This window comes from Taeniopygia guttata, chromosome 24 (genome assembly GCF_048771995.1).
Source record: "Taeniopygia guttata chromosome 24, bTaeGut7.mat, whole genome shotgun sequence".
In the NCBI taxonomy this organism is placed as follows: domain Eukaryota; kingdom Metazoa; phylum Chordata; class Aves; order Passeriformes; family Estrildidae; genus Taeniopygia; species Taeniopygia guttata.
Window position 1 is genome coordinate 6578924 of NC_133049.1, and position 23732 is coordinate 6602655.

At 62.6% G+C, this 23732-nt stretch overlaps 3 protein-coding genes across 4 annotated transcripts; 2 read left to right on the top strand and 1 right to left on the bottom strand.

Annotated features, from left to right (window-relative positions):
• The first annotated feature begins 505 nt into the window (after positions 1-505).
• SMIM35 (small integral membrane protein 35) lies at positions 506-5371 on the top strand. The gene is made up of 4 exons (XM_072918114.1): positions 506-815; positions 2006-2122; positions 2677-2710; positions 2870-5371. Exons 1-4 carry the CDS (start codon positions 800-802, stop codon positions 2973-2975), a joined length of 273 nt encoding a protein of 90 aa, XP_072774215.1. The 5' UTR covers positions 506-799; the 3' UTR covers positions 2976-5371.
• Positions 5316-9511, bottom strand: IL10RA (interleukin 10 receptor subunit alpha). Of its 2 annotated transcripts, none has more exons than XM_030290937.4 (7): positions 9370-9511; positions 8542-8662; positions 8276-8454; positions 7875-8035; positions 7398-7548; positions 7117-7241; positions 5316-6997 (listed from the first exon to the last, which is right to left on the bottom strand). In XM_030290937.4, exons 1-7 carry the CDS (start codon positions 9431-9433, stop codon positions 6098-6100), a joined length of 1701 nt encoding a protein of 566 aa, XP_030146797.4. In that variant the 5' UTR covers positions 9434-9511; the 3' UTR covers positions 5316-6097. The 2 variants fall into 2 exon arrangements, with proteins under 2 accessions (XP_030146797.4, XP_030146796.4); XM_030290936.4 differs by having other exon boundaries at positions 7117-7244.
• Positions 9512-12257: 2746 nt separating this feature from the next.
• TMPRSS13 (transmembrane serine protease 13) lies at positions 12258-23268 on the top strand. Its single transcript, XM_041720872.2, has 13 exons — positions 12258-12451; positions 17560-17734; positions 17966-18067; positions 18744-18866; positions 18942-19071; positions 19264-19356; positions 19436-19479; positions 19748-19907; positions 19990-20162; positions 20419-20517; positions 21340-21482; positions 21931-22083; positions 22186-23268. Exons 1-13 carry the CDS (start codon positions 12431-12433, stop codon positions 22198-22200), a joined length of 1431 nt encoding a protein of 476 aa, XP_041576806.2. The 5' UTR covers positions 12258-12430; the 3' UTR covers positions 22201-23268.
• The last annotated feature ends 464 nt before the right edge of the window (positions 23269-23732 follow it).

The window sequence follows — 23732 nt, forward strand, 5'->3', positions numbered from 1 at the left end:
CCCCAGGCCCCACCGCTGCTCCTGGCACCGAGGTTGGCAGAGCTGCTCCTGCCCTGGCCGCCCACGGACACCGATGTGGGGCACGGCAGGGTTGGAGGCCGTGCCTGGCACGGCAGCACGAAGCAGGGAGGAGTTTTGCCCAGGTTCCAGCTGGGTTTTGGTCACTTTTCCCTGCAGCCACAGGAGGGGGTTTTCCCTCTTTCTGCAAACAGGGGCTGATTCCCAAGTGGCACTCTGGTTTGGGACTTCGAGGAGATGATCGAGTAGAGCTGTAAGTGCATCACTCTGGGACGTGTCTGACTGGGGGCAGCTGCTGAGGGTCACCCCTGTCCTTCCCTGTCCCCTGGGGTCCTGCCTGAGGCCCCAGCCTGGGTTCTGCGTGGCTCTCTGCCATCTTCCTGGCTGCTGGTCTTGCTGGGAGGTGGCATTTGGAGGACACAGCCACTCGGGCACCTTGCCAGAGCTGGACACACCTGTGTCCAGGCTGTCCCTGCCCCTCAGGCTCCCAGTGCTTCCAGTTCAGCCTTCTCCAGCACTGGGAGGGCAGAGCTGCGGGCACAGGCAGGCTGGGCACGGCGATGCGCCCTCGGTCGTGTCTGCTGCAGCTCCTCTGCTTTCTCCCTGCGAACCAGTTGGACCAGCGGGCCAGGACTGGTGCCCAGCCTCGCTGCAGAGAGGCAGCCGTGACACCAGGGGACAGAGACGGGCAGGACGTGGTGGCTCCAGCACAGACAGGGCTCTGAGCAGCAGCTCCAGGCTGGGATAACCGAGAGCAGCTCCCGTGGCACAGCAGCGGGACATGGACCCCCTGACAGGTGAGCGGGTGGCAGGTGAGCAGGGGCACAGGTGGGATGTTCATGGCATGGGCAGTGCTTTGGTGCCCTTCCTCCCCTCTGCCCCCTGAGCTGGGGCCCGCTGCCGGTGCGCCTGTGCCCGAGCAGCGCTCAGAGCCATCCCCTGGGATGTGGGCACCTCTGCTGCCGAGGGTGCCAGGGCACGGGGCAGGGCCTGGCACCTCCCACGGGCAGCGGGCGTGGGGACGGGGCAGTTTCGGCACGGCTGATTCAGGAGGGAGGTTCTCGCACCGCGCCGCTCCCGGAGCGCAGCCCCGGCCCTGACTCACGGCGGCCGCGGGGCTGCAGCTCGCCCTGCCCCGCACCAACACGGCCACCCGCACATCCCGAGCCCCGGCAGCGCCGGCTGGAAGGGAAAGAAGAGCCGGGCAGGTCCTGCTCCTCCCCGCCAGCCCTGGCAGCTGCGCCCGGTGCTCTGCCGCATCATTTGGGCTGTTTGCGCCGGGACCTGCGCTCGCTGCGGAAACGCTGTGACCACAGGGGAAATGCTCTCACTCCGCTGGCATCTGCCTAAATTTAGCTGCTCTTAGGTCATCCTTTCCTCTGGCTCCTCGCTGCCGGTGCCGCATTGGAACCCGTCCCTGTGCCCTGCGCTGGCAGCGCCCAAACCCCTGCGCCCTCCCGGCAGAGCTGTCCGCGCAGGAATCGATGCCCGGCGGCTGTGCGGGCACCTCGGTGTCCTGCCAGCTCCGGGAGCCTCGCTCGGGGCTGGGTTTTGCCAGCTGCGCTCGGGGAGGGCAGGGATGGGGCGGCGCAGAGCCCGCACTGCCCCGGCCGTGCCCTGTGCCAGCCCGGCGCTGGCGGCAGCGGCTGCTCGCCCTGGCACAAAACATCCTCTAGAGGGAACTGCCAGCCCAGAAATGGCTCCAGCGCCACCAGGAAAGGAGCATCACCCCACGAGCGGGACCAGCAGTGGGGACACGGCGCGGGCAGGGCGGCCACCTGGGCCACCTGGGACAGCGGTGGTGTCCCTCAGGGGCTTTGGGGACAGCAGAACTCTGTGTCACGGTCCTGGCAGCCCTGGCGGGTGCAGTTCCTCCCCACACGCGTGGAGAGCTGTACCCCCGCTGCCGGGTGTCCTGCAGGGGACAGCGGGGACCCCCGGCCACCCCGGCTGTGTCTGCAGAGCCCCCGCTCCCTCTGCTCCCCAGGACAGGAGCCCAGCAAGGTGATCGGGGTTGTCCTGGGCATCGGGCTGGCCCTGCTGCTCCTGGCGAGTTTTGGCTACACCTTCATCCGGTGGTACCGGCGGGGCCGCTGCCAGCGCCGTGAGTAGGGCAGGGGACAAGGGGACAGGGGGACAGGGCAGGGGACAGAGGGACAGGGGGGCAGGGCAGGGGACAGAGGGACAGGGAACAGGGCAGGGGACAGAGGGACAGGGGGACAGGGCAGGGGACAGAGGGACAGAGGAACAGGGCAGGGGACAGAGGGACAGGGGGACAGGGCAGGGGACAGAGGGACAAAGGGACAGAGGGACAGGGGAACAGGGCAGGGGACAGAGGGACGGGGGGCAGGGGACAGAGGGACAGGGCAGGGGAAAGAGGGACAAAGGGACAGGGCAGGGGACAGAGGGACAGGGGGGCAGGGCAGGGGACAGAGGGACAGGGGAACAGGGCAGGGGGGCTCAAAGCACAGGGCTGCAAGGATTGGGCTCTGGGGAACATGGGAGAGGGCAACCGCCGGTGCAGGGGGCTCAGGGCCAAGCTGGGGGCACCCTGAGGTGAGGAGGGGGATGCGCAGCGATATCCTGGTGCCGTCCTGCCTGTCCCCACCCTGCCACATGGCTCTGACACTCTCCCTCCTCTTCCTCCCGCCTCCCCAGGGCCTGACTTTGTCTTCAGCTTCTACCACTCGCGGTGAGTGGTGCCCGGGGCCACAGGGGCAGGCTGGCAGCTCCCTTTGTGCAGTGCCAAGGTGTCACCAGCCCTCTGCTCAGCCAGTTCTGCTGCTGGCAGGGGGCTGGCAGGGGCTGGAGGAGGGAGGGCAGCTTGGTGACCTCTCTGCTTTCCCTGCAGCGGGCTGGGGTCGGTGGCACTGGAGCTGGTGCCACCGTTCAGCATCAGTGGCTCGCTGGGAACCTCGGGCAGTGGCTACGAGCCCTTCCACAACCAGGGGCTGTGAGGTGAGAGCTGGGCTGCTGAGCAGGTAGGAAGGACATCCCTTTGTCCCCCCCTGCCCCCCAGTGCTGTGCCCTAAAGCCTCCCCGCTGCCCTGTAGCCCCTGGGCATCACAGCTTTCCTCAGGACAGTCCCAAGGTTTTCCCAGCAAAAGTCCTGCCTGTGGCTCTGGGGCTTCAGAGGCTTTCCCCGAGCTCTGGTTTTGGTTTCTCCCCACACAGGTTTTGGTTTGTGTTTCCTTCCTGCTGTCCCTGGGAGGGGACGTGTGGCCAGGGACAGAGGGACAGGGCAGGAGCCTGGGTGCTCTTGCAGAGCTTCCTCTTACTCAGAGCCTGGCACCAACAGAGAGAGCAACCAAAACTGCCCGGGGGGAACCCCTTTGTTTTCACTTCTGTAAGAAACAGCCCCTGAATTTGTTGGATTTCAACTGAAACCGCAGCGGTGAAGTTTCTGTTGCTAAAAAACTTCCCAGAATCACAGAATCCTGGGCTGGAAGGGACCTCTGGAGACCACCTGGTCCAAGGTCACCTGGAGCAGGTGACACAGGAACGCACCCAGGTGGGTTTGGAATGTCTCCAGAGAGGGAAACTCCACCAATTCCCTGGGCATCTCCTCCACCTGCAGTTCTCTCAGCGGCCCTGTGCAGCCACAGGGGCACAGGAGGGGCCTGGGCCAGCACTGCTGCACCTTCCCCTTGTTTGGGATGGAGGAAGAGGATGCAGCCTTATCCAGGATTCCTCAGCACTGATCCTGGAGAAAACAGCCACATTCCCCATGGCTCAGAGACCTCCCTGCACCCTCAGAGACCCGGCACCAGGCTGCCCCTTAGGGAACCAGCTCAGGAGGAGCCCCAGAACTGAGGGACTGGATTTGTGCTGCTGCAGGAAACACCGTGAGGAAATGGGAAATCTCTCTCAGTCCTCCTCCATCCAATACCTGCACCAACGTGGAAGTTGGCTCTCCACACTCCCAGTGCAAGGAAACACCTCAGGAAGCCCCTGTGGAAGTTATTCCTGTGGTTTTGTGCCAGTTGCCTTCGGTCTCAGCAGGACAAGGGGCTGTGGGGGTGTCTGGAGCACAGGAACAGCCCTGGGGAGATTCTGTGGCCACAGAGGGGTCCTGCTTGGCCAGCGGGGGCTGGTGAGGCACAGGGGGCCTTGGGACCATTTCTGAGTCTCTCTCAGAAGAAAAGCAAAGAAAAACTCATGAGAGCCACGTGGTGCTGTGTAGGGAAAGCAGTGAGGACAGAGCGGGATTTCCAGCCCAGCTGTGCTCTCGGCCATCCAAGCTAAACCCTGTGGGCTGTGGCTTTCTCCTGGCTGAAAGGAGACCTCTGAGTGCTCCTGGAGAGGGGGAAACGCCGGCTCCTGGGGGCTGGGAGCCCTCCGTGGTGAGCAGGATCCAGCAGAGCCCTGCGTGATGCAGGAGCCACCCATGGGGCCTGACGTCAGCGGCGTTTAAAAGAAAAACAACCCAACAAGCCGTGCTTGTGATGACTCTGTTTTCCAGAGGAAGTTGAAAAAAATAAAAAATAAAAAATCTCTAACCCCCAAAATCGGCAGAGGCAGAAGAGATGGGGCCAGTGGAGGGGCAGGAGGAGGCTCCCAGCACCCTCCACATCCCTGTGGGATGCAGGGATGGATCTCACGTGTGAGCAGCACCATGTGAGATGTAAGAGAAGGAAACACAGCAAGGATCAGCCCCCTCCTCCTGCCTGCGCTGGAAAAGCTGAAAATAAAACCAAAAACCCTTCACTTGAAAACCACATTCCCCGAGGAGGGTTTCCACCAGCAGTTTTACTTCCCAGCGTGAAGGTTCCTGGAAGTGGAGTGACGTTTGGAAAAACTTCCCTGTGACCTGGAGGGTGGCCCAGGGCGAGCTGCTGGGGCTCATCCTGTTTCCATTCTGGGGACATTTGTTCACAGCATCACAGAATTGATTAGTTTGGAAAAGACTTCTGAGATCATCGAGCCCAGCCTGGCTGAGCACCACGCTGCTGAGCAGAGCCCTGACTCTGCCTTTCCTCCAGCCCTGGGTTTGATTTGTCCTCCTGCCCTTCCCAGGTGATGTCCCAAGGGATGTGCATCCCTGTGGGATCACGGTGAGCTGCCCAGCTCCTTCTCTGCTGATTTTCCAACAAACTCCTCAGGGAGAGCCCCCAGGAGCTCAGGTGCATGAGGAGAGCTGCCTTGGTTCTCCTTTTCCCCGGCTGCGGTGTGGAAATGCCCTTCCCCACGCGAGGCAAAGGCACATTGCCTCTTGCTGGTGGGGAACATCCAAATCTGGAAACAGAAAGCTCAGCTTGGCCCTAGGAGAGGATGAACAGACAAATGGAACAGAGAAATAACACCACATCCTTTCTGTATTTACAAATGCAATAAATAATGTCTGTATCCAGCAGTGGCAGGACACAGACCATAGTGTGGGTAGGACTGCCCTGCCTCATGCTGGGCTCCTGGGTGCATCCCATATCCTGCCCTGGGGCTCTCCCAGAGGGGCTGGGTGCTGCAGGGTCTCTGTAAGGTCAGGAAAGTCCCTTGGCCTGTCCTGTGTGGGGTCAGGCAGGGCAGGAGCCCCGGCAGGGTGCTGATGTCGTGCCTGTGTTGTGAAAGGCTGGGATGGCATCGGCAGTGGGGACGTCAGCAGGAGGAGCCCAGCTGGCCCAGGAAAGGGGGAAGTGGAAGCCCAGGGCCAGCCCAGGCCCTAAGAGTGGCCCTGCAGCCCGTGCTGAGGAGGGCAGACAAGGCAGAGGTGGCCTGGAGGTGTCCTTGGTGGCCCGAGGAGGTCGGGATGAGCCCCTCCAGCACAGCCCATCCCTGTCTGCCACCAGCTGGGGTGGCTGCAGGGGTGCACTGGGGGCTGCCACAGCAGGACTGGGGCACAGCAGCCCAGCAGCGGCTGAGCTGGTGCTCCTGGGCCAGGGCTGGGCCTGGGCATGGACGTTCAGGGCTCAGGAGTAGCTTATCCAGTGGCAGATGAGGTAGTTGGGTCCGAGCGCGGGGCTGGTGGCCCCAGGGGACAAGTCACAGGCGGCTGTCCTTGCTGTCCCCAGGGCTGGTGGCCCCAGGGGACAGTCACAGGCGGCTGTCCTTGCTGTCCCCAGGGCTGGTGGCCCCAGGGGATGGGTCACAGGCGGCTGTCCTTGCTGTCCCCAGGGCTGAGCTGGCCCAGGGCCGTGATGGGCGTTGTGATCCAGCTGGAGCTGAGGCCGGGCACGAGCAGCAGCGTGCCCGGGAAGGCAGCGTTGTTGAAGATGTTCAGGTCGAAGGGAGTTTTCAGATCAGGGCTGGCTTTGGAGGTCAGTGGAGCACCTGGGGCTGCCCAGCTCAGCAGAGTGGGGGTTTGGGGTCCCACCTGGCTGGAGAAGTCACAGGAAGGGGCTCCCCACGCAGCGAGGTCCTGTGTCAGGGGATGCTCGGGGGAGGACTGCTTCAAATACCCTTTGGACACCGCCAGCTCGGAGCACTCCATGTCCAGCACGGTGTCGGTGCTGCCCAGGCCCTGCATGGACCCTGCATGGCCCGAGAGGGGCTCTGCCTTGCCCGGGGCCCTCTGCGGCTCCACGGTGCCCTTGGACTGCTGCAGGTACCCCCGGAACTCCACGGGCTGCCCGGGGCTGGCATTCCCTGGAGCAGGGCAGGGGCTCTCCAAGCCCACCCCGCTGTCCTCCGCCCTGGGCAGCTGCTGCCTGTAGCTCTGGGGCTCGGGGGATGCAGAGCCGCTCAGGGAGGAGGAGGAGGAGGAGGAAGAGGAGGAGGAGGGGACGTGCAGGCAGATGCCGCTGTCGGTGCTGGTGCTGCTGCTGTCTCTGCTCCCCACGGGGCCCAGCTGGTCCTTGGGCCATGCTGGGAGCGTCCAGCCCTGCTCCAGGGGCAGCTGGGCCATGCTGGTGCTGCTGTCAGGGCTGCTGCCCAGCTGGGGCTCCTTCTGGCACAGGAAGAGCTGCTGGACGGGGTCTGCATCCAGGCTGCCCCAGCATGGGGGCTCGTGCTCCAACCAGAGCGAGCTCTGCTTCATGAAGGATTTCTGGGGGGAGAGAAAGAGGGGAGTGAGCTGTGCTTCCTCCCTGGTTGGTGCCTGCCTCTCGCAGCTCTCCCCGAGCCTGCACCCTTGCTCTGGCCCCAGAGGCGCTGTCCCTGCCTTACCAGGGCGGACGGAGTCCTCACAGGTTTCCTTATGTAGGTGCACGCCAGCAGAGCCCCCAGGAGGCCCAGCAAGGAGAGGACGATGAAGGAGGAGCTGAGGATGTCCGGGAGAAGCTCTGCGCTCCCTGCTAGAGAGGACATGACCAGCTGAGGGGGGAGAGGGGGATTCCTCCGTGCACACAGCACCGAGAGGCTGCCCGGGCACGGACCCCCACCCTCGCAGGGCCAGGAGGCTGGGGGGGGTCTGCATGCCGTGGTTCCCCTGCCCTGGTCCCACTTACGGTCCCTGTGGCCGGTGGTGACGCACTGCTCGCCGCTGCGCCTGGCGGGGCCGGGCCTGTGGGCCATGCTGGGCTCCACGCTCAGGCAGTACTCTGTCACCCAGAACAGCTCCCTGAGCGTGAACTCGGTGCTGTTCTCCACCACGGTGACCTGCAAGGGACAGCACAGGGTTAGGGTTAGGGTTTGGGTTAGGTGAGCGCTCCTGCTTCCGTCCCCCCTCCTCCTCCTCCGCTGTCCCCTGGCGAAAGTCCCCAGGCTGTGCTGTGATAACGATGACAGCAGCTAGATCCAAAATCTACAAGAGCTGCAGAAGTCTGCCAAAACCCATGCCGAGAAGCCTCTCTGTGGGGCTGTGGCTGTGAGAAGCCCAGCATTTACTCCTACAGAGGCCGTGCTTTAACAATCTGTTTCTCCACTTGAGCAGCACCGTGGGACAGCACGGGAACAACACGGAGCAGCAGCTCAGCTCGTCTCACCGTGTGGTTGTCCCGTGTCCTCCTGATGTGCACACGGTAGCGAGTCATTTCCTTCTGGAAGTCGCTGTGCTCCAGGCTGCTGTTCCCGGCCTGGAGGAGCAGCCGCACCTGGATGGAGTTGCCCATCACGGAGAGGCTCTGGCCCGCCAGGCGCACGCCAGCTGGAAGCAAAAAAACCAGTCACAACAGCAGGTCAGGGCTGGTTCCTGTTCACAGCTCTCAGCCCTGCAGCCCCGGACTGAGCTGTGACCGTCCCACCCATCCTGGGGCTGTCCCATCCCGCCTGCCCTCCAGGAAGGTGTGGGAGGAAATATCCCAGCTCTCATTCATCCCACGGTTCCTTCCGAGCAGCTTGGCACCCTGACCTCACCAGCTCCAGGGTGGAGCCGGCCCCAGCCCACCTTGCTGTGGGAAGAAGCCGTGGGTCTTTTGCCAGGGGGACGTGTGGTTCCCGGCCACGGCCCTGACCCGCGCGTGGTAGCGCTGCTCCGGCTCCGGGGTGTAGCGGGTGAGGTCGCAGGAGTGCTCCGAGGTGTTCCTGCACTCCGGGACGGCTGTCCAGGGGGTTCCTGCACCATAGCTGTGGGGAGAAGCGCCAGGGGTGAGCAGAGAGCTGGAACAGAGCCGGGCAGGGCAGGAGCCCGCGTGTCCCCTCGCTGTTACTCACACGATGTACTCCACGTCGTAGCGGGCGTCGCTGGGGCAGCCGCGCCCCGGCTCCCACCGCAGCAGGTGCCAGCCCATCTCCGCGGCGAAGCGCACCCACCGGGGCCTCGGCAGCTCCTCACCTGCGGCACACCGAGCTCAGGGGGGCTGCACAGCCCTGTCCCACCCCACCCCACAGGGACAGCCTCCTGAGCATCACCCCCTCGTGGGTGGTGGGTGGTGGGTGACGTAACAGCACTCGTCACCCAAAGCATGAAAACTTTTGCCCAGATTTCTCTGTCCAGCTTCCAAGATTTACTCAGCCCCCTCTTCTCCTTCCTCTTTCTTTTTTTGGGACAGCCCAGCTGGGGCTTGGTGCTTTTCAGCCCCAGGAAGGAGCTGTATTTGCATCCCCCAGCCCCTGCCGTTCCCCACCAGCTCTGTTTGGACTCGGCTTTCCTGTTTTGCTCATCTGCTGCCTGGGTGAAACCAGACTTTTTCACACCTCCTGCCACATCTCCGTATTGTCACCTGGCAGAAAAGCCCCGCTGATAACATCTGCCACCTCTCCCTTGCAGGTGTCCCTGCCGGCAGACCCCTAGCCCAGCACTGTGTCCCCAGTGGCCGTGGCCCTCACGGTGACACCGGTGGGGACAAGCGAGGCTGGTGCCCCTTTGGGCTCCCAGCCAGCAGTGAAAGGCAAGCGGTGAGCAGGGAGCCCTGCTCCAAAATCCTGATCTGAGAGCAGAGCACCCAGCAAACGTGTCCAGGCTGTGGCTCCCAGCTTCTCCCCCACCCCAAGGAGCCCACCCTGGCCAGCAGGGATGTGAAACAAGCAGGAGAGACTCACCGTGAGTGGGGCAGGCAAGGAGCAGTGCCAGGCACAGCACCAGGGCGGTGGCAGAGGGGAGCATGGCTCAGCATCCTCCGTGGCTGCGGGGCGAGCGCGGGGCCAGGCTGTGCCCCGGCGGGAGCTCAGCGCTCGTTTTTCCCCCAGGGGCTGGCCCAGTGACGTCTTGGAGGCGTTCAAACAGCGCCAGGAAAGTCACTGAGCAGCCACTTCCACTTCTCTTCGCTGTCCACCCACTCACCCCCAGCCAAAGCCTCAGCCTGGGCTGGGCTTTTCCAACAGAGCTTAAAGGGAACAATTCTGGGGCTTTTCTGAGCAGAGCTGGGGGTGCTGAGAAAGGCACATACGAGTACATGATGTCTCTGCCTTTGCTGCTTTGTTGTGAAATGAGATGTTAAAGGCACAGAGGCACAGGTGAGTGTTGGCACCGAGAGTGACCTGGCACAGGAGGGTGACCTGGCTCAGGGGTTTTCCTGAGCACAGCACCGCGTCCTGTCCTGCCAGCAGCTGGATCCAGCCAGGTTCTACCAGCCCTGGAGCCCCAGGAGGGGGTTCTGGCTTTCCTTTGGGCTCAGCCTCCTGCCTCAGCCTGCAATTCCCCCTTCTCCATTTCTGGGGCCGAGTGAGACCCTCTGGGCTATCCTGCAAACAGCCTCACGCAGGGGTGACATTGGAAATCCAGTGTGACACAGGGGATGCCACTGTCCCCAGGGTAGCCCCCCAGGTATATCTGTGTTCCCAGGCTGTGGGTCTGCCCACGGGGGTGTCCTGCCTGTCTGCTGGTGCTGGGACCCGAATCACCACCTAGCCCACTGTGTGTGAGCGCTCTGCTTTGCCTCAGAGCTGGCTTGAGGGCTTTCCTGGGGCCCTCGTGTGATGGAGAATGATTTTCCTCAGAAAGAGGAATTTCCCACTGGGGAATTAGTGGAAAGAACACAGCCATAAAGAGCAAGAGAAACCAGAAGTGGTGTGGACAGACGCAGAGAGCATCATGGTGGGCACAGACATGCAGGCTCCTCTTTGAAGAACCACCTTAAAGGCCTGAAGTGGGAGATTTCTCCTGTTTTCCCTGATTGATGCTTCCTGATGAAGGCCAAGAGCTGCCACAAACTCACAGCCTGGCCGGAGCACCAGCAGCACATCCCCTCCCTGCCCTGGCTTTATCCCCATCCAGGGCAGACCAGCTGATGTCCTGCCACTCTGCTCCTGGCCCCCGAGTCACATCTGGCAGCCACGGAGCTGAGGAGTCCCGAGATGAAGCGCAGCCAGTCCCACACAAAGCCACAGATTGTGTTTTGTGTAAGGCAATGCCAATTAAAAGCAGGAAAAGGCAGGAAAGTGGGAGTTCTGTGGAAAAGCCGCCGTGGGGCTGGCCCAGTGGCTTCAGAGAAGTGGGAGAAGTGCTTGGCAGTTTAGAGGAAAGCGAAACCGGCTGAGGAGGAACGAGAGTTCTGCAGAACGCTTGGATGGCGAGGGGGACCAGGGTGGAGCCCGAGCTCTGCAGGGAGGGCACGGCCAGGTGCCACAGGAGAGGGGACACAGAGGCTGTGGCTGACCCTGAGATGCCTCCCGTGGACACAGCACAGAGGAGCCCAGCCCAGGAGCAGCTGGGTCTGTGCATTCCCTCCCCGCTGTCCCTCAGGAAGCGTTCCCAGGGCCAGGCAGGTGATGCTGCACCGAGCAGGGCAGGGATGGGCCCGAGGGCTGGTTCTGCACACCCTGCCGCAGGACAGAGCGGCCCAGAGGGATCCTCATCCCCATTCCCGCGAGCCTGGAGGCTGAAGCAGCTCTCCTGGCCTGTGGAGCCGGCTCTGGCTGTGTGTTTTAGCTCCTCTTTAATGGCTGGGAGGGCAGGAGGCTGCAGGGAGGGCTCGCAGCAGCGTTGCTAGCAGGAGAGGTGAGGATTTCACCTGGGAGCTGTGTGCACGCTGACATTTACCACCAGGCTGCTGGTTCCCTGGAACTTGCCCTCTGTAGGTGGCTTTGGAGCAAGCACTGAACGATTCCTGGAGCTGTTTGCTGGGAATCCCTTTCTGGGGTGGACACAGCAGCTTAAGAGGGCAGGGCTGGCTCGGGGCTGCCTGAGGGAGCAGCTCAGTGCTTGGCCACCCCTGGCACTCAGCAGGCACAGCCTGCAGAGGCACAAAAAACAAGGAAAAAAATAAAACCCAAAAAAACACTCCTGGCTGTGAAAACTCCAGAGGATGTGGAGTGAGGGCTGGCTCAGAGGGAGCCGAGCAGGATCAGAGGGATCCAGCCCAAGCTTTCCAGCCTCAAAAGGAAGGGGCTTTGCAGCAGGGCTCCTCCAAGCTTGGATGTCCCCGCTCATCTCTGATGAGCAGGGGTGGGTGGGGAGCTGGATGAACGAGGGACTTACACTAAGAATAATGCCAGGAGAAACCTGTGGCACCGAGGGTCATGGGTATGGAAAGAAAGCACAGGATGAAGCTAGATTTCTCCTTTAATCTGGGAATTTTCACCTGTTTCCACCTGAGTTCTTGGTCAAGCAGAGGCTGTGCCTGCAGGGGGGACTGTGGTGGCTCCTGGGAAAAGCATCGCTCCATCAGCAAAGGAATTAAAAGGCCTCTAGAGAAACCAGAGGGAAACAGCATTTAATTTCCTTTGGAACAGGGAATTCTTGACTCCTGGGACCAGCAGCGAGGTTCTCCTGGCTGGGCACGGCTGTGCCTCCGCTGCCCTGCGCTGGGCTGGGCAGGAGCGCTGTGGGGGCACAGAGGGGAGGAAGGGGGGCTCAGATGGGCAGGCAGCCCGGAGAGCAGCGGGGCACCGCGGGATGCTGGGGCTCCTGGTGCTGGGTGTCCCCACATCCCTGCCCCGCATCCCGGCCCCGCAGAGCGCAGGTGTCGGAGCTGCGCCCGCAGCCTTGGGAAACCGGCGGCGCCGGGGCCGGGCAGGTCGGACGGGTTTGCTGCCGGCGCTGGCACTGACGTGCGAGTGCCAAACAGCTCCTGGCCCGGCCCCGGAGCTGGCCCCGCTCGGCACCGCGCCGCTGGCATGGCCGAGCCGCAGCTCTGAGCCAGCCCAGCCGCGACCCCGGCCCATGGACGGCAAAACCTCCCCGGTAAGTGCGGGCGGCTCCCTCGGGCTGTGCTGGAGGGGCCGGGCTCTCCCTCCTGCTCTCCCTCCTGCTCTCCCTCCTGCTCTCCCTCCTGCTCTCCCTCCTGCTCTCCCTCCTGCTCTCCCTCCTGCTCCCCGGGGTGTTCCTGCGCAGCAGCCGGAGGGAGAAGGAGCCGGCGGAGCTGCCTGAGAAGCTGCTGCCCCTGGCACCCCTTGGCACCGCAGGGAGGGCAGCCAGCAGCATCCCTGGTGCCTGCCCTGTGCCGCCAACTCTTGGGTGCTTTGCCACGCTGGAGCTGTGACCTGAGGGGACCACTTGGTGCTGCCAGAGGGATCTGGTGCCGCTTGGCACGCTCCTGAGCCCTCTGGCACTTTCCGGCAGCGCTGCGCCGGTGGGCATAGCCCTGCTGCTCCCCGCGCCTCCTCTCCGGGCATTTTCCCTTTGCCTTTTTGGGCTGGGCTGACTGGGACCTGCTCAGCCCTGGATGTGGGGCTTTGCTGAGCATCCTGTCATGGGGAAAACATCCATCCCGGCCGGGCACCGGGCGAGGCAGGAGTAATTACGGTGCTGAGCAGCGCCGGCTGTGCCAGCGACATCCGGAACAAAGGCGGCGGTGACGGCATGGATGGGGCTCCAGGGGAGGCAGAGCTGACACCGTCCTCTTCCTGCCCCTTTGGGGGTGCCAGCCAGGAGCAGGGCACTGTGGGCTCGTGCTGGGTGTTGGCTGGCTCTGAGGGTCCCAGTCTGGATGGCCCCAAAGCAGGGTGGCATCACCGCGTGTTGGTGACAGTGGGGCAGGAACTGGGATGGCCACATGCAGAGGCAATTGCCCAATACTGGACAACCCCACTGGGCCACCTTGGCTTTGTCACTGGGGTTAAATGGGCCATCAGGAGTGCCAGGAGCCACCCTTGGCTCTGCAATGGCAGCAGCGTCTCTTTGTCTTTCCAGGCCTCTGTTTGCCCCTCAGTGGAGTGAGGCGAGCGGTGCTTACTCAGCCCCTGGAACATTTCGGGTCTATGCCCAAAGGGTGCCCACACTGGCACAGGATGAACCATCCCTGGCCACACTGGGCTGGCTCAGTCGACAAAGTGACGCTGGCTGGCTTTGGGGGTTCACTTTGCTGTGCGCATCGGGGGCTCGGCAGTCTCACCCTGCTCTGGCACTGGGGTTTGTCCCCTCCCAGGTAGGCCCCACTCAGCAGTGCCACCTGAGCACGACGTTGTCACCCAGAGGGACATGGGGCTCTCACAGGCTGGGGACATCTGTCCCTGGCGAGGACAATGTCTCCGTTGTGTGCTGGCTGAGCTGCTCTGGGCGGACAATCGCTGCTTCACACCAGGTGAAGGAGTTCCCAGACTGGACACAGGGCAGCGAGCAGCTGGAGCCGTGCTGAGGGTGGGAAGAAGGACCTGAGGCAGCTCCTCCCAGCTTGTTTAAAGCCCTCTCTCTCCTCTCCCCTCTTGATGCTCAGGATTTTTGGGAGCTCTGCCCCTCCAAGAGGCGGCTGGGCCCCGGGTCTGGTTGCAACACCCAGGTGTTCCCTGCCTTCCGCTTTCCCTCCCACTCCGAAACTGCGGCTGGTGCTGGCTGCCTTCCCTGGTGCTGAGCCTCCAGCCCAGCCTGCATCACCTTTCCCCTGGTGATGTTCCTGGCTGCCGTGGCTTCGGGGGCCTTCCCCCCACCTCAGGGCGGGTCAGTGCATGTGACAGCTCAGGGTGCAAAGGGGACAGGCACCTTGCTGCTGCCTCGGCTTGGGTGCCTTGCCCAGCTCTGCTCCGAGCCTCGCAGCAGGGACAGGCTGTGAGGGGCTGTTTGCACTCCTGACAGCTTCAGCAGAGGGCTGCTGTCACAGACAGGCACTGTGTGCAAGGTGAGCTAAGCTGGCCAGGAGTCCCTGAGTGTCCCCAGTGTCCCTCCTGGCTACCCTCTGTGCCACAGACAGGGGCTGGCTGTGCCCCCTCCCCACGGCTGGCACTGGCAGGGATCACTCCTGTGGCTGCTGGAGCGTTTGCAGAGAGGCCGTCGGGGAAAGGGCTCAAACCACAGCGGCACGTGTGATCCGGGCTCGGCTCTGCCTCTGACTTTTACTCAAAAGCCAGCGAAGGATGAGTAAAGGTTTTGTGGGCAGGAGGCATCGCTGGCTGACCGGGGTCAGGCGCTCTCCCAGCAGAAACACCTCTGCAAAACCACCTGTTTTCTCTGCTCTGGCCCTGCGCTGCTCAGCCCTGCTAGCAGCTCTGCTACCTTTTCTGGCAGCCCACAGAATTATACAGACTTAAGACTTTAGAGGAAATAAGCAGCTGAAAGTTCACCTGAGTGTAAGAAAGGGCATGTGCTTCCTGCTGAGGAGCGCTCAGAGCAGCGTGACCCATGGCACGTTTCGGTGTTAATTTGGTATATTTGCACGCTGGGGTGGGAGTGCTGTGGCATCCAGCCCTGCTGGCTCCCTGGGGAAGCTGGGTGGTGTTTTCTGTGTGTGATGGAGAGGTTTCTCCTTCAGAGGACTGTAGTGCTGCTGGTCTGATGAGCACAGGGTTACAGCTGCTTCAGGGTGAGATGTGACACCTCAGAGGTGGAGATAGCACACGGGTGCCAGGGGAAAAGGGGATTTACAGAGCCCTCATTTCAGTGCAGGCAGAAGTTATTTTCCCAGGAAGCGTTCCTGGCATCCTGGCATCCCCACGTTGCTTTGCTCAGGACCTGCCAGAGCTCTGGGTGGCACCCGCAGCGGGCACCGGGGTACCTGGGGATGCCCCACGATTCGGGCATGTGAGAGCTGAAATCCCATCAGTGCTGTGACTGCTCAGGCTCATTCCAGGAGGGCACTGCAGGGCACCCTCCAGCCCTCCCAGCTGAGGGGAGGAAGCTGAGGGGCTCTCCTGGGCTCCCTGGCACCCTTGGGACCAGGCAAGGCTGCAGCAGCGCCAGGAAATCCGGGAAAGCTGGAGCAGATCCTGAGTGGGGCTGATGCAGAGAAGCAGAAAGTGCCTCTCTGCTCCTGCCCGTGCACAGGAGCCCAGGAGCTCCACACGAGTGGGGAGGTGGCTCCCCATGGCCGGGGCCAGCAGCGGTGCCTGTGCCAAGGGCCCGGGGGCTGGGAGGAGGTTTGTGCCGGGGGTGGCCCCGCACACGGCGCTGCTGGCCAGGGCGGGTGGCCCAGAGCCCGGGCAGCTGTGGCCGCCGGCTCTGCGGGGATGAGCTCGGCAGGCACGGCCCGAGCAGGGCAGGTGTGTCCCTGGTGCAGGCCTGGCGTGTCCCTGGTGCAGCACATGTGTGTCATTGGTGCAGGGCAGCTCAGGTGTGTCCCCAGTGCAGGCCAGGTGTGTCCCCAGTGCAGGCCAGGTGTGTCCCTGGTGTGCAGCACAGGTGTGTGCTTGCTGCAGGCCTGGTGTGTGCCTGCTGCAGGCCAGGTGTGTCCCCAATGTACAGGGCAGATGTGTCCCCAGTGCAGCTCAGGTGTGTTCCGAGTGCAGGGCAGTTCACGTGTGCCCTGGTGCAGCTCATGTGTGCCCCAGTGCAGCTCAGGTGTGTCCCTGGTGTTCAGTGCAGCTCATGTGTGCCCTGGTGCAGCTCAGGTGTGTTCCCTGTGCAGCTCATGTGTGCCCTGGTGCAGCTCATGTGTGCCCCAGTGCAGCTCATGTGTGCCCCACTGCAGCTCAGGTGTGCCCTGGTGCAGCTCATGTGTGCCCCAGTGCAGCTCATGTGTGCCCCACTGCAGCTCAGGTGTGCCCGGTGCAGCTCAGGTGTGTTCCTAGTGCAGGACAGCTCAGATGTGCCGCAGTGCAGGACAGCTCAGGTGTGTTCCTGGTGTTCAGTGCAGCTCATGTGTGCCCCAGTGCAGCCCAGGTGTGCTCCGGTGCAGCTCAGGTGTGTCCTTGGTGTGCAGGACAGCTCAGCTGTGCCCTGGTGCAGCTCAGGTGTGCCTGGTGTGCGGCTGGGCTCGCACCCTACACAGGACACTGGCCACGCCGGGCTGTGACTCACAGGTAATGCCCAGGAAGTCCCAGCAGCGCACAGCCGTGGAGGCACAGCCTGGTTCACAGAGCTCAGACAGCCTCACTCCTGCTCCTCAGGGCTCCCAGTTCCCAGCAGGAAACACGAGCAGGGAGAAAAGGCAGCTGGAAGGGCGAGGGGTGTCCCCACAGTGTCCCCATCCCACCCCAGAGCTGTGCTCCAGCCCCAGCGCTCCTCGCTGGCCCGGCAGGGAGAGGAATGGCTCCTGCTCATGGAGAAAGGTGATCTCCGGCAGTGCAGGGCCAAAAACCAGCGACAGGCTCCCAGAGGGATGTGCTGGAGCCCATCTCTGGGCGGTAGGTGGTCCCTGCAGGGTGGTGGCTCCACTTCTCCCTGGGCTACCCTTCGGAAGTTCTCCTTCCCCAGAATGGTTTGGATGGAAAGGCTCACCCAGCTCCAGCCCCATTCCGTGGGCAGGGACCCCTCCCATGTGGTTGCTCCAAGCCCCATCCATCCTACTAAAGGTAGAGGAAGCAGCATTTATTTTGGGATTTGTTCTCAGGTCCTCTCTGGAGGAAAAGGAGAGGCTCTGGCTTCTGTCACCAAAGGAAGAGTGTATTTTGAGGAAAGGAAACAGATACATATTCTTTTGTGAATTCATGGATCAGGAGTGACACAACTGCAGAGCAGCATTCCAGGGTGCAGGACGTTTCAGGGCCTGGAAAACACCGATTATTAAGTGTTACTAAATGAGAGCTGGAAATTGCACTGTATTTTTCAAATGGCTAATTAAGGATGGATGCATAAATTGGGGCACTGGCCCCATGGAACTGGGCCACGGCTTGACTGTCACGATGCCAAATACCCGGCTGATTGCTCGGCTCACCGTGAGGGCTTTGGGAAGTTCGGCTGCCTGAAGGGGAAAACCCGGTGACAACGAGGGTTTTGGCCATCCTGGGTGGGCTGTGGCCCAGGTTTTGGTACAGACAGAGGCACTGGGGTGTGATTCTCCGTGAGCTCATGGTTCTGTGAGGAACAGGCTCCTTGCGGTGCCAGATCTCTGTGTTGCTTTCACCTTCACAGCTGGCAGGGGGGCAGCTGGGCAACTCTGGTGGGCAGCAGTCACCGCTGGTGACAGTCCCCTCTGCCCACAGACCACTGCCTCGCCCAGCAGTGTCTCTCCCAGCCTCCTCCATGCCTCCACGGTCAGCAGCATCTTTGGTGCTCGACCTCCGCAGCCTCGAGAGAACGTCCTGGGCATCAGCTTCAAACCCTACAGCCCCGAGTCCGGCCCGGCCCCGAGCCCCTGCTCGGCCTGTGAGAGCACACGTAAGGATGGGCTGGGGGTGAGCCACGGCCCTGCTCCCTCCCGGGAGATGGAGGGAGGTCACAGGGAGCCGCGGGCTGGAGTTTCCCTGGGGCGTGAGGAGTGTGAGGGGCGAGGGAGAGCACAGTGACCACAGGGCAGGCTGGGGTGTGCACGGCCCTGCTCTCCCACAGCCCAGAGGTGGGCCCCGAGGAGGCAGCTGCCCCCTGACCCTGCCCCTGCCCTGCTGCCAGGATCCTCCATGTTCAGAGCTCCCTGCATGAGCCAGCGGCGGCTCGCGCTCGTCTTCTGCGTCTCCGTCCTCATCGTGCTGCTCGTTGCCCTCATCCTGCTGTGTGAGTGGGGTCCCAGCCCGGGGGGGCTCCAGGCTCCTGGAGGGGGTCTCAGAGGAGCTGGGAGTCAGCAGAGTCTGGGGATACCCACACTGGGAATTGCCAGAGGGAAAGCCCTGCCCCAGAGACAGGGATGTGCTCTTCCCGTTCCCTGAGTGCTCCTGACGCCCGGGGGAGAGGCTGAGCTGGGGATGGAGAAAAGATCTGTTGCCGGGGCTGGTGCCAGCGTTGGGGGGTTGGGGCTGCAGTGAGCTTTCCTTCTGCTGGGCTTGTTCTGGTGGGCAGCAGGGCACCCAGCAGCACCCACATTGCCCTCCCCGGGACAAATCATGCTCCGTAGGCAGAACAGGCACTGGGGAATCCCTTTAGTGCTGCTGGCATCCAGCTGCCACTCTCCAGCCCGTGGGCCTGAAGCACCCACAGGCTGAATGCATTTCCTGTGGGTGAGGGGAGAGGGGTGTGCAGCAGCGGGGCAGCACAGGGGGTGCTCAGGGTGGCCAGTCCTCCCCCAGCCCTGTGTCCAGCAGCTCCTCACTCTTGCTCAAACACACCTCACGCTCACACCCAGTGATGGGGAACGCTCCTGTGCCTGGCACGCCTCCAGATGCCCACCCAAGCGGGGCACAGCGCTTCACCCGTGGCCAGCCCTGGCCTCAGCGTGGTGTCCTCCCGCTTCCAGTCATGTTCTGGAGGTCGCAGACGGGCATCGTGTACAAGGAACCCGCCGAGAGCTGCAAGGACAGCGCCGTGCGCTGCGACGGCGTCGTCGACTGCTCCCAGAGGAGCGACGAGCTGGGCTGCGGTGAGGCACGGCTGGTGGGATGGTGGGGATGAGGGGAGCCCCGGGAGCACCCCTGACCCCTGCGCCATCCCACAGTGCGCTTCTCATCCGAGCAGTCCTTGCTCCACGTCTACTCCAGCACCGAGAGCCAGTGGCTGCCGGTGTGCAGCAGCGACTGGGACGAGTCCTTCTCCAGGAAAACCTGCCGGCAGCTGGGATTCCAGAAGTAATTCCTGCAGGATGGGGGGGTCTGCTGGGCTGCTGGGGCCTTGCCAGCCCCCTGCTCTGAGGGCAGGGTCTGCTGGGCTGTTTCCCCCTGGAAGGCGGCGTGTCCAGCGCTGCTCTGGGCACAGTGCTGGGACCAGGTGGTCAGTGCCCGGCTGGGGGGACCCTCAGTGCCTGTCCTCTCCCCTCCCAGTGCGTCCCAGACCGAGTACATCCCCCTGCGCATCTCTGGCAAGAGCCTCACGGTGACTGATGAGCGAGAGACCATCCAGCAGAGCCTCAACAGGTACCAGGGTCACCTCTGCCCCCTGCCCTGGTGCCACAGGAACGGGGCTGAGGCTGGCTCTGGCTCCTCTCTCCCGCAGCTCCCACTGTCTCACGGGAAAGTACGTCTCCCTGCGATGCACAAGTAAGGAGCTGGCTAGGACACAGCCGAGGGTGGGTCCCCTTTTCACAGCCTTGGGAGCACCTTCCCCCCTTCTCAGCCCAGGGCTGGGAAAATGGAACGTCTTCCATTTTTTCCATCTTCCAGCAAATTCTCTGGGTGATATAAAACCACCAGCAATGCATTCCCTGCAATAAACGCGGTTCCTGTGGGTGGTGGGGGTGCTGTGTGTGTCCCCCTCCGTGCTCCCCTTCCCCCCGAGCCTTTCTCCCAGCCCTGCTGTCCCCTCCAGCCTGCGGGCAGAGGATTTCCGGCCGGATCATCGGTGGGAAGGAGACCTCTGTGAACAAATGGCCCTGGCAGGTCAGCGTGCAGTACGGGCCCATCCACATCTGCGGCGGCACCATCATCGACGCTCAGTGGGTGCTCACCGCTGCCCACTGCTTCTTCATGTGAGTGCTGCTGCCAGCCCGGGCACCCAGCCCGGCCCGCAGCCCGGCTCTCACTCCCTGCTGCCCCATCTCGCCCTGCCAGGAACAGCATGAAGATCCTGGACGACTGGAAGGTGTACGGAGGCGTGTCGGACCTGAAGCAGCCCATGGAGGGCATCCCCGTGTCCCAGGTCATCATCAACTCCAACTACAGCGACGACCACGACGACTACGACATCGCCCTGATGAGGCTCTCCAGGCCGCTGGCGCTCTCGGGTGAGGGCTCTCGGTTGTGCCCTGGGAGCCATGGGGTGTGTGGGGCTCTGCCAGCTGGGGCACCCAGCTCTGCCGTGCCCACCCGGCGTGCCCCATGGCCAGGAAGGGTCTGGCAGCCACAGCCGTGGGTTCAGCTGTGCCCCCAGCCCCAGGCGGGTGGGGTGGGCAGAGAGGGGAGCCTTTCCTGCTCCCCACGCTCCTCCCTGGCCGATTTGTGTCCCGGTGATTCATCCCTCACTGCCATCCCCTCCTCCAGCCCAGGTGCGCCCCGCCTGCCTGCCCATGCACGGCCAGCGATTCCAGACCGGCCGGTCCTGCTTCATCACCGGCTTCGGGAAGACCAGGGAGAATGAAGGTGAGGGAGGAGCAGCTCCTGCCCCGAGCACAGCCCTGCTGGGCCCCCGAGGGCTTTCCCGCAGGGATAACTCTCGGATTGCCTGGCGGAATCTGTGCTATTGATGATTCCGAGACTGTAGAAAGTCTCTGTCTTTCTGCCCCGCTGCCAAAGCAGAAGCCATAATTGGTCTGTGCTGTTTCAAGGTTGTTTATTCTGTTTATCTCTAACATGTTCTGCTGCCCTGCCACAGCTCTGTCCTGCAGGGCAGCGTGTGGGGCTCTGCCCTCAGTGGGATGGGACAAACATTAAATACCACAAACTACCTGTGCTGGATTTACAATAACGTGCCAATATCTGTCACCTACGTTGGACAGTGTGTCCCCAGCCTGAACCAACAGAAAAATGCCAACACCACAGTGAAACATGGAGGGCATGAAGAAGGAGAAAAAGGACAAGGCACACCCAATTTCCTCCATCTTGTCCCCTTTGAACCCCTCATCTAGAATCCTAAAATTTTACTTTTGCACCCATGCCACACTTAATTATTACTCATATCAAACACTCGGAGCTGGTAATTGATCCTGTAAGATTGAAAACTCTTTTCCATGGTCAGAGATCACAGCCAGTGTCTCTGGGGGCTCTGTCCAGGGGGGTTCCTGACCCCTGCCAGGGTCCCAGGGCAGCCAGAGGGAAGCCCTGGGTTCCCACAATTGCCCTGCCGGCTGCCAGGCTTTGCAGAAACCTGTGGGAAACAGCCGCTTCCTCCCTCGCTGGTGAGGGGCCGGGGGCGGTGGGGGGTGACGAGGCCCCCCCTGCCCCACAGCTCTTCCTGCCTTGCAGATAACACGTCCCCGAAGCTGCGGGAGGCCGAGGTGAAGCTGATCGACTACAAGATCTGCAACAGCGACAAGGTGTACGAGGGCTACCTGACCCCCCGCATGATGTGCGCCGGGTACCTGCAGGGAGGGAAGGACGCCTGCCAGGTGAGCTGGGGGCACACCAGGGCAGCGCTGCCCGTTTTGGGTATACCCACAGAGGGGCATCTCCCATTTTGGGTGCCCACAGAGGGATGTCTCCACACCAGGGCAGCACTGCCCCATTTTTGGAACCCACAGTGGGGTATCTCCCATTTTGGGTGCCCACAGAGGGGCATCTCCACACCAGGGCAGAGCTGCCCCATTTTGGGTACCCACAGAGGGGTATCTCCCATTTTGGGTACCCACAGAGGGGCATCTCCCATTTTGGGTACCCACAGAGGGGCATCTCCACACCAGGGCACAGCTGCCCCATTTTGGGTGCCCACAGAGGGGCATCTCCCATTTTGGGTGTCCACAGAGGGGCATCTCCACACCAGGGCACAGCTGCCCCATTTTGGGTGCCCACAGAGGGTTTCCTGTCTCCCCTCCTCACTGCTCTGCCCCTCTGAGCCAGGGTGACAGCGGAGGGCCCCTGGTGTGCGAGGACGATGGCCGCTGGTACGTGGCCGGGGTGACGAGCTGGGGGACAGGATGTGGCCAGAAGAACAAGCCCGGAGTGTACACGCGTGTGACAAAGCTCCTCAGCTGGATATACAGCAAAATGGAGGTGAGGTGGCAGGGCTGTGCCTGGGCAGGGCGGCCCTGCAGAGGGCTGTACCCCAGCCCAGCCCCTGGCACCTCACCCCGCTCCTCTCTCTGTCCCTCGCAGAGCGAGAACGACTAAGGGCAGGACGGACACTCGCCTGAGCTGTGCCCCTCCGGCTGGCACGGGCTGCTGCCCCAAGCCGCTGCCAGGGCACGATGCCACCAGCAAGTCCCCACCTCTCTGGACTGTCCGTGCAGCCAGGGACCCGTGGCTGCCCCCGAACTCTGGAAACAGCACCTGCAAAGTGACCCTGCCCTCGGCTGGTGCCAGGGGTGGCATGGTGGGCACAGCACCCAGCCCGGCCCGGGGGGACACAGCCCATGCCAGCGGCTGGCCGTGCTGGCTGGGGGACACCTCCTTGCTCCGTGTCTGTGGCTCTCCTGTAAATAGACCTGTCTGGACAGGGTGTGCGAGTGCTTCCTGGCAGGGCCGTGGCACACTCAGCGGGCGAGGGGCTGCCAGCAGCGCCCGTGGAGCGGGAGCTCTCTCCTTTATCCAGGTCACAGCTGTGCCACCTTAGGGCGCAGGATGTGGCCGCTGTGTCCACACTGCCACACCTCCAGGGCCACGCTGGCGGCTCTGCTGCCAAGGGGAGCCCCGAGCTGCGGATTTTCCTCCCTCTGGGAGGGGCGGCCGCCGCTGGCGTGTTTGCACAGGGATTTAGGAAGTGCCTTTTACGAGACGTCCCTGCCTGTGAGAGAAATGCCCGTTGGTTTGTTTTTCCATGCCGTGGCTCTGGGTTGAGCTGGCGGTGTGGGGCAGTCTGCGCCCCATGGGTGGCTGTGGGAGCTGTGACAGCACCAGCAGCAGCCAAAGGCCACTCTGGAGCGTGGCTCAGAGCACTCAGCCTCGCGGGCACTGCCCAGCATGAACCAGCCCTGCATCTCCCTGCAGTGCCCGAGTGCTGCCTCCTGCCTGCAGAGATGGCACAGCCAGCCTGTCCTCCCTGCCCGTGCACCAGCAGGGACATTTCCCTCGAGGAAACAAGCGCCTTCATCTCCTGCTGGATGCTGGGGCACGCTAGGAGATCCCCAGCGTGAGCAGAGCCTGCCTGCTCCCCTCCCCAGCCCTGTGGTAGGCTGCAGGGGGGTCCTGTGGAGCCTGGCCACCCTGCACTCTTCTAATAAATGTTTTGGTAGTGTCCCACGTGGAGATGGCTCTTTGGGATGGGCTGGAAAGGAAGCAGCGGCGTGCCAAGGATCCCTGGGGAGCGGGCACAGGGGGCTTGTGATGGAGTGGTCAGCAGCCACACACCCCTGACACCCTCACTGCCTGGTGTCTTCTTCTCTCTCCCTGCCCAGGGCTGCTGCTATCTTTTATATGATATATTACATGTTATATGTTTACAGATTTTCCCCAATACCTACTACCTATGTTACAAGGTGCTTTTCTACTCTAAACCAATCCATGAGTGCCAGCATCACCAAGAACATGGAGGCAAGGAAGAAGGAGGAGGAAGAACAGGATCAGGCCCACTTTCCTCCATCTTAGAACCCCTGACCTCCCTGTACAAAATAAAACCCCCCTGTACAGGTGTTAAAACCCCCCTGTACAATACTAAAAAATTTTCCCCTCTAATTTGTAACTACTTCTACTATACCATCTAACCC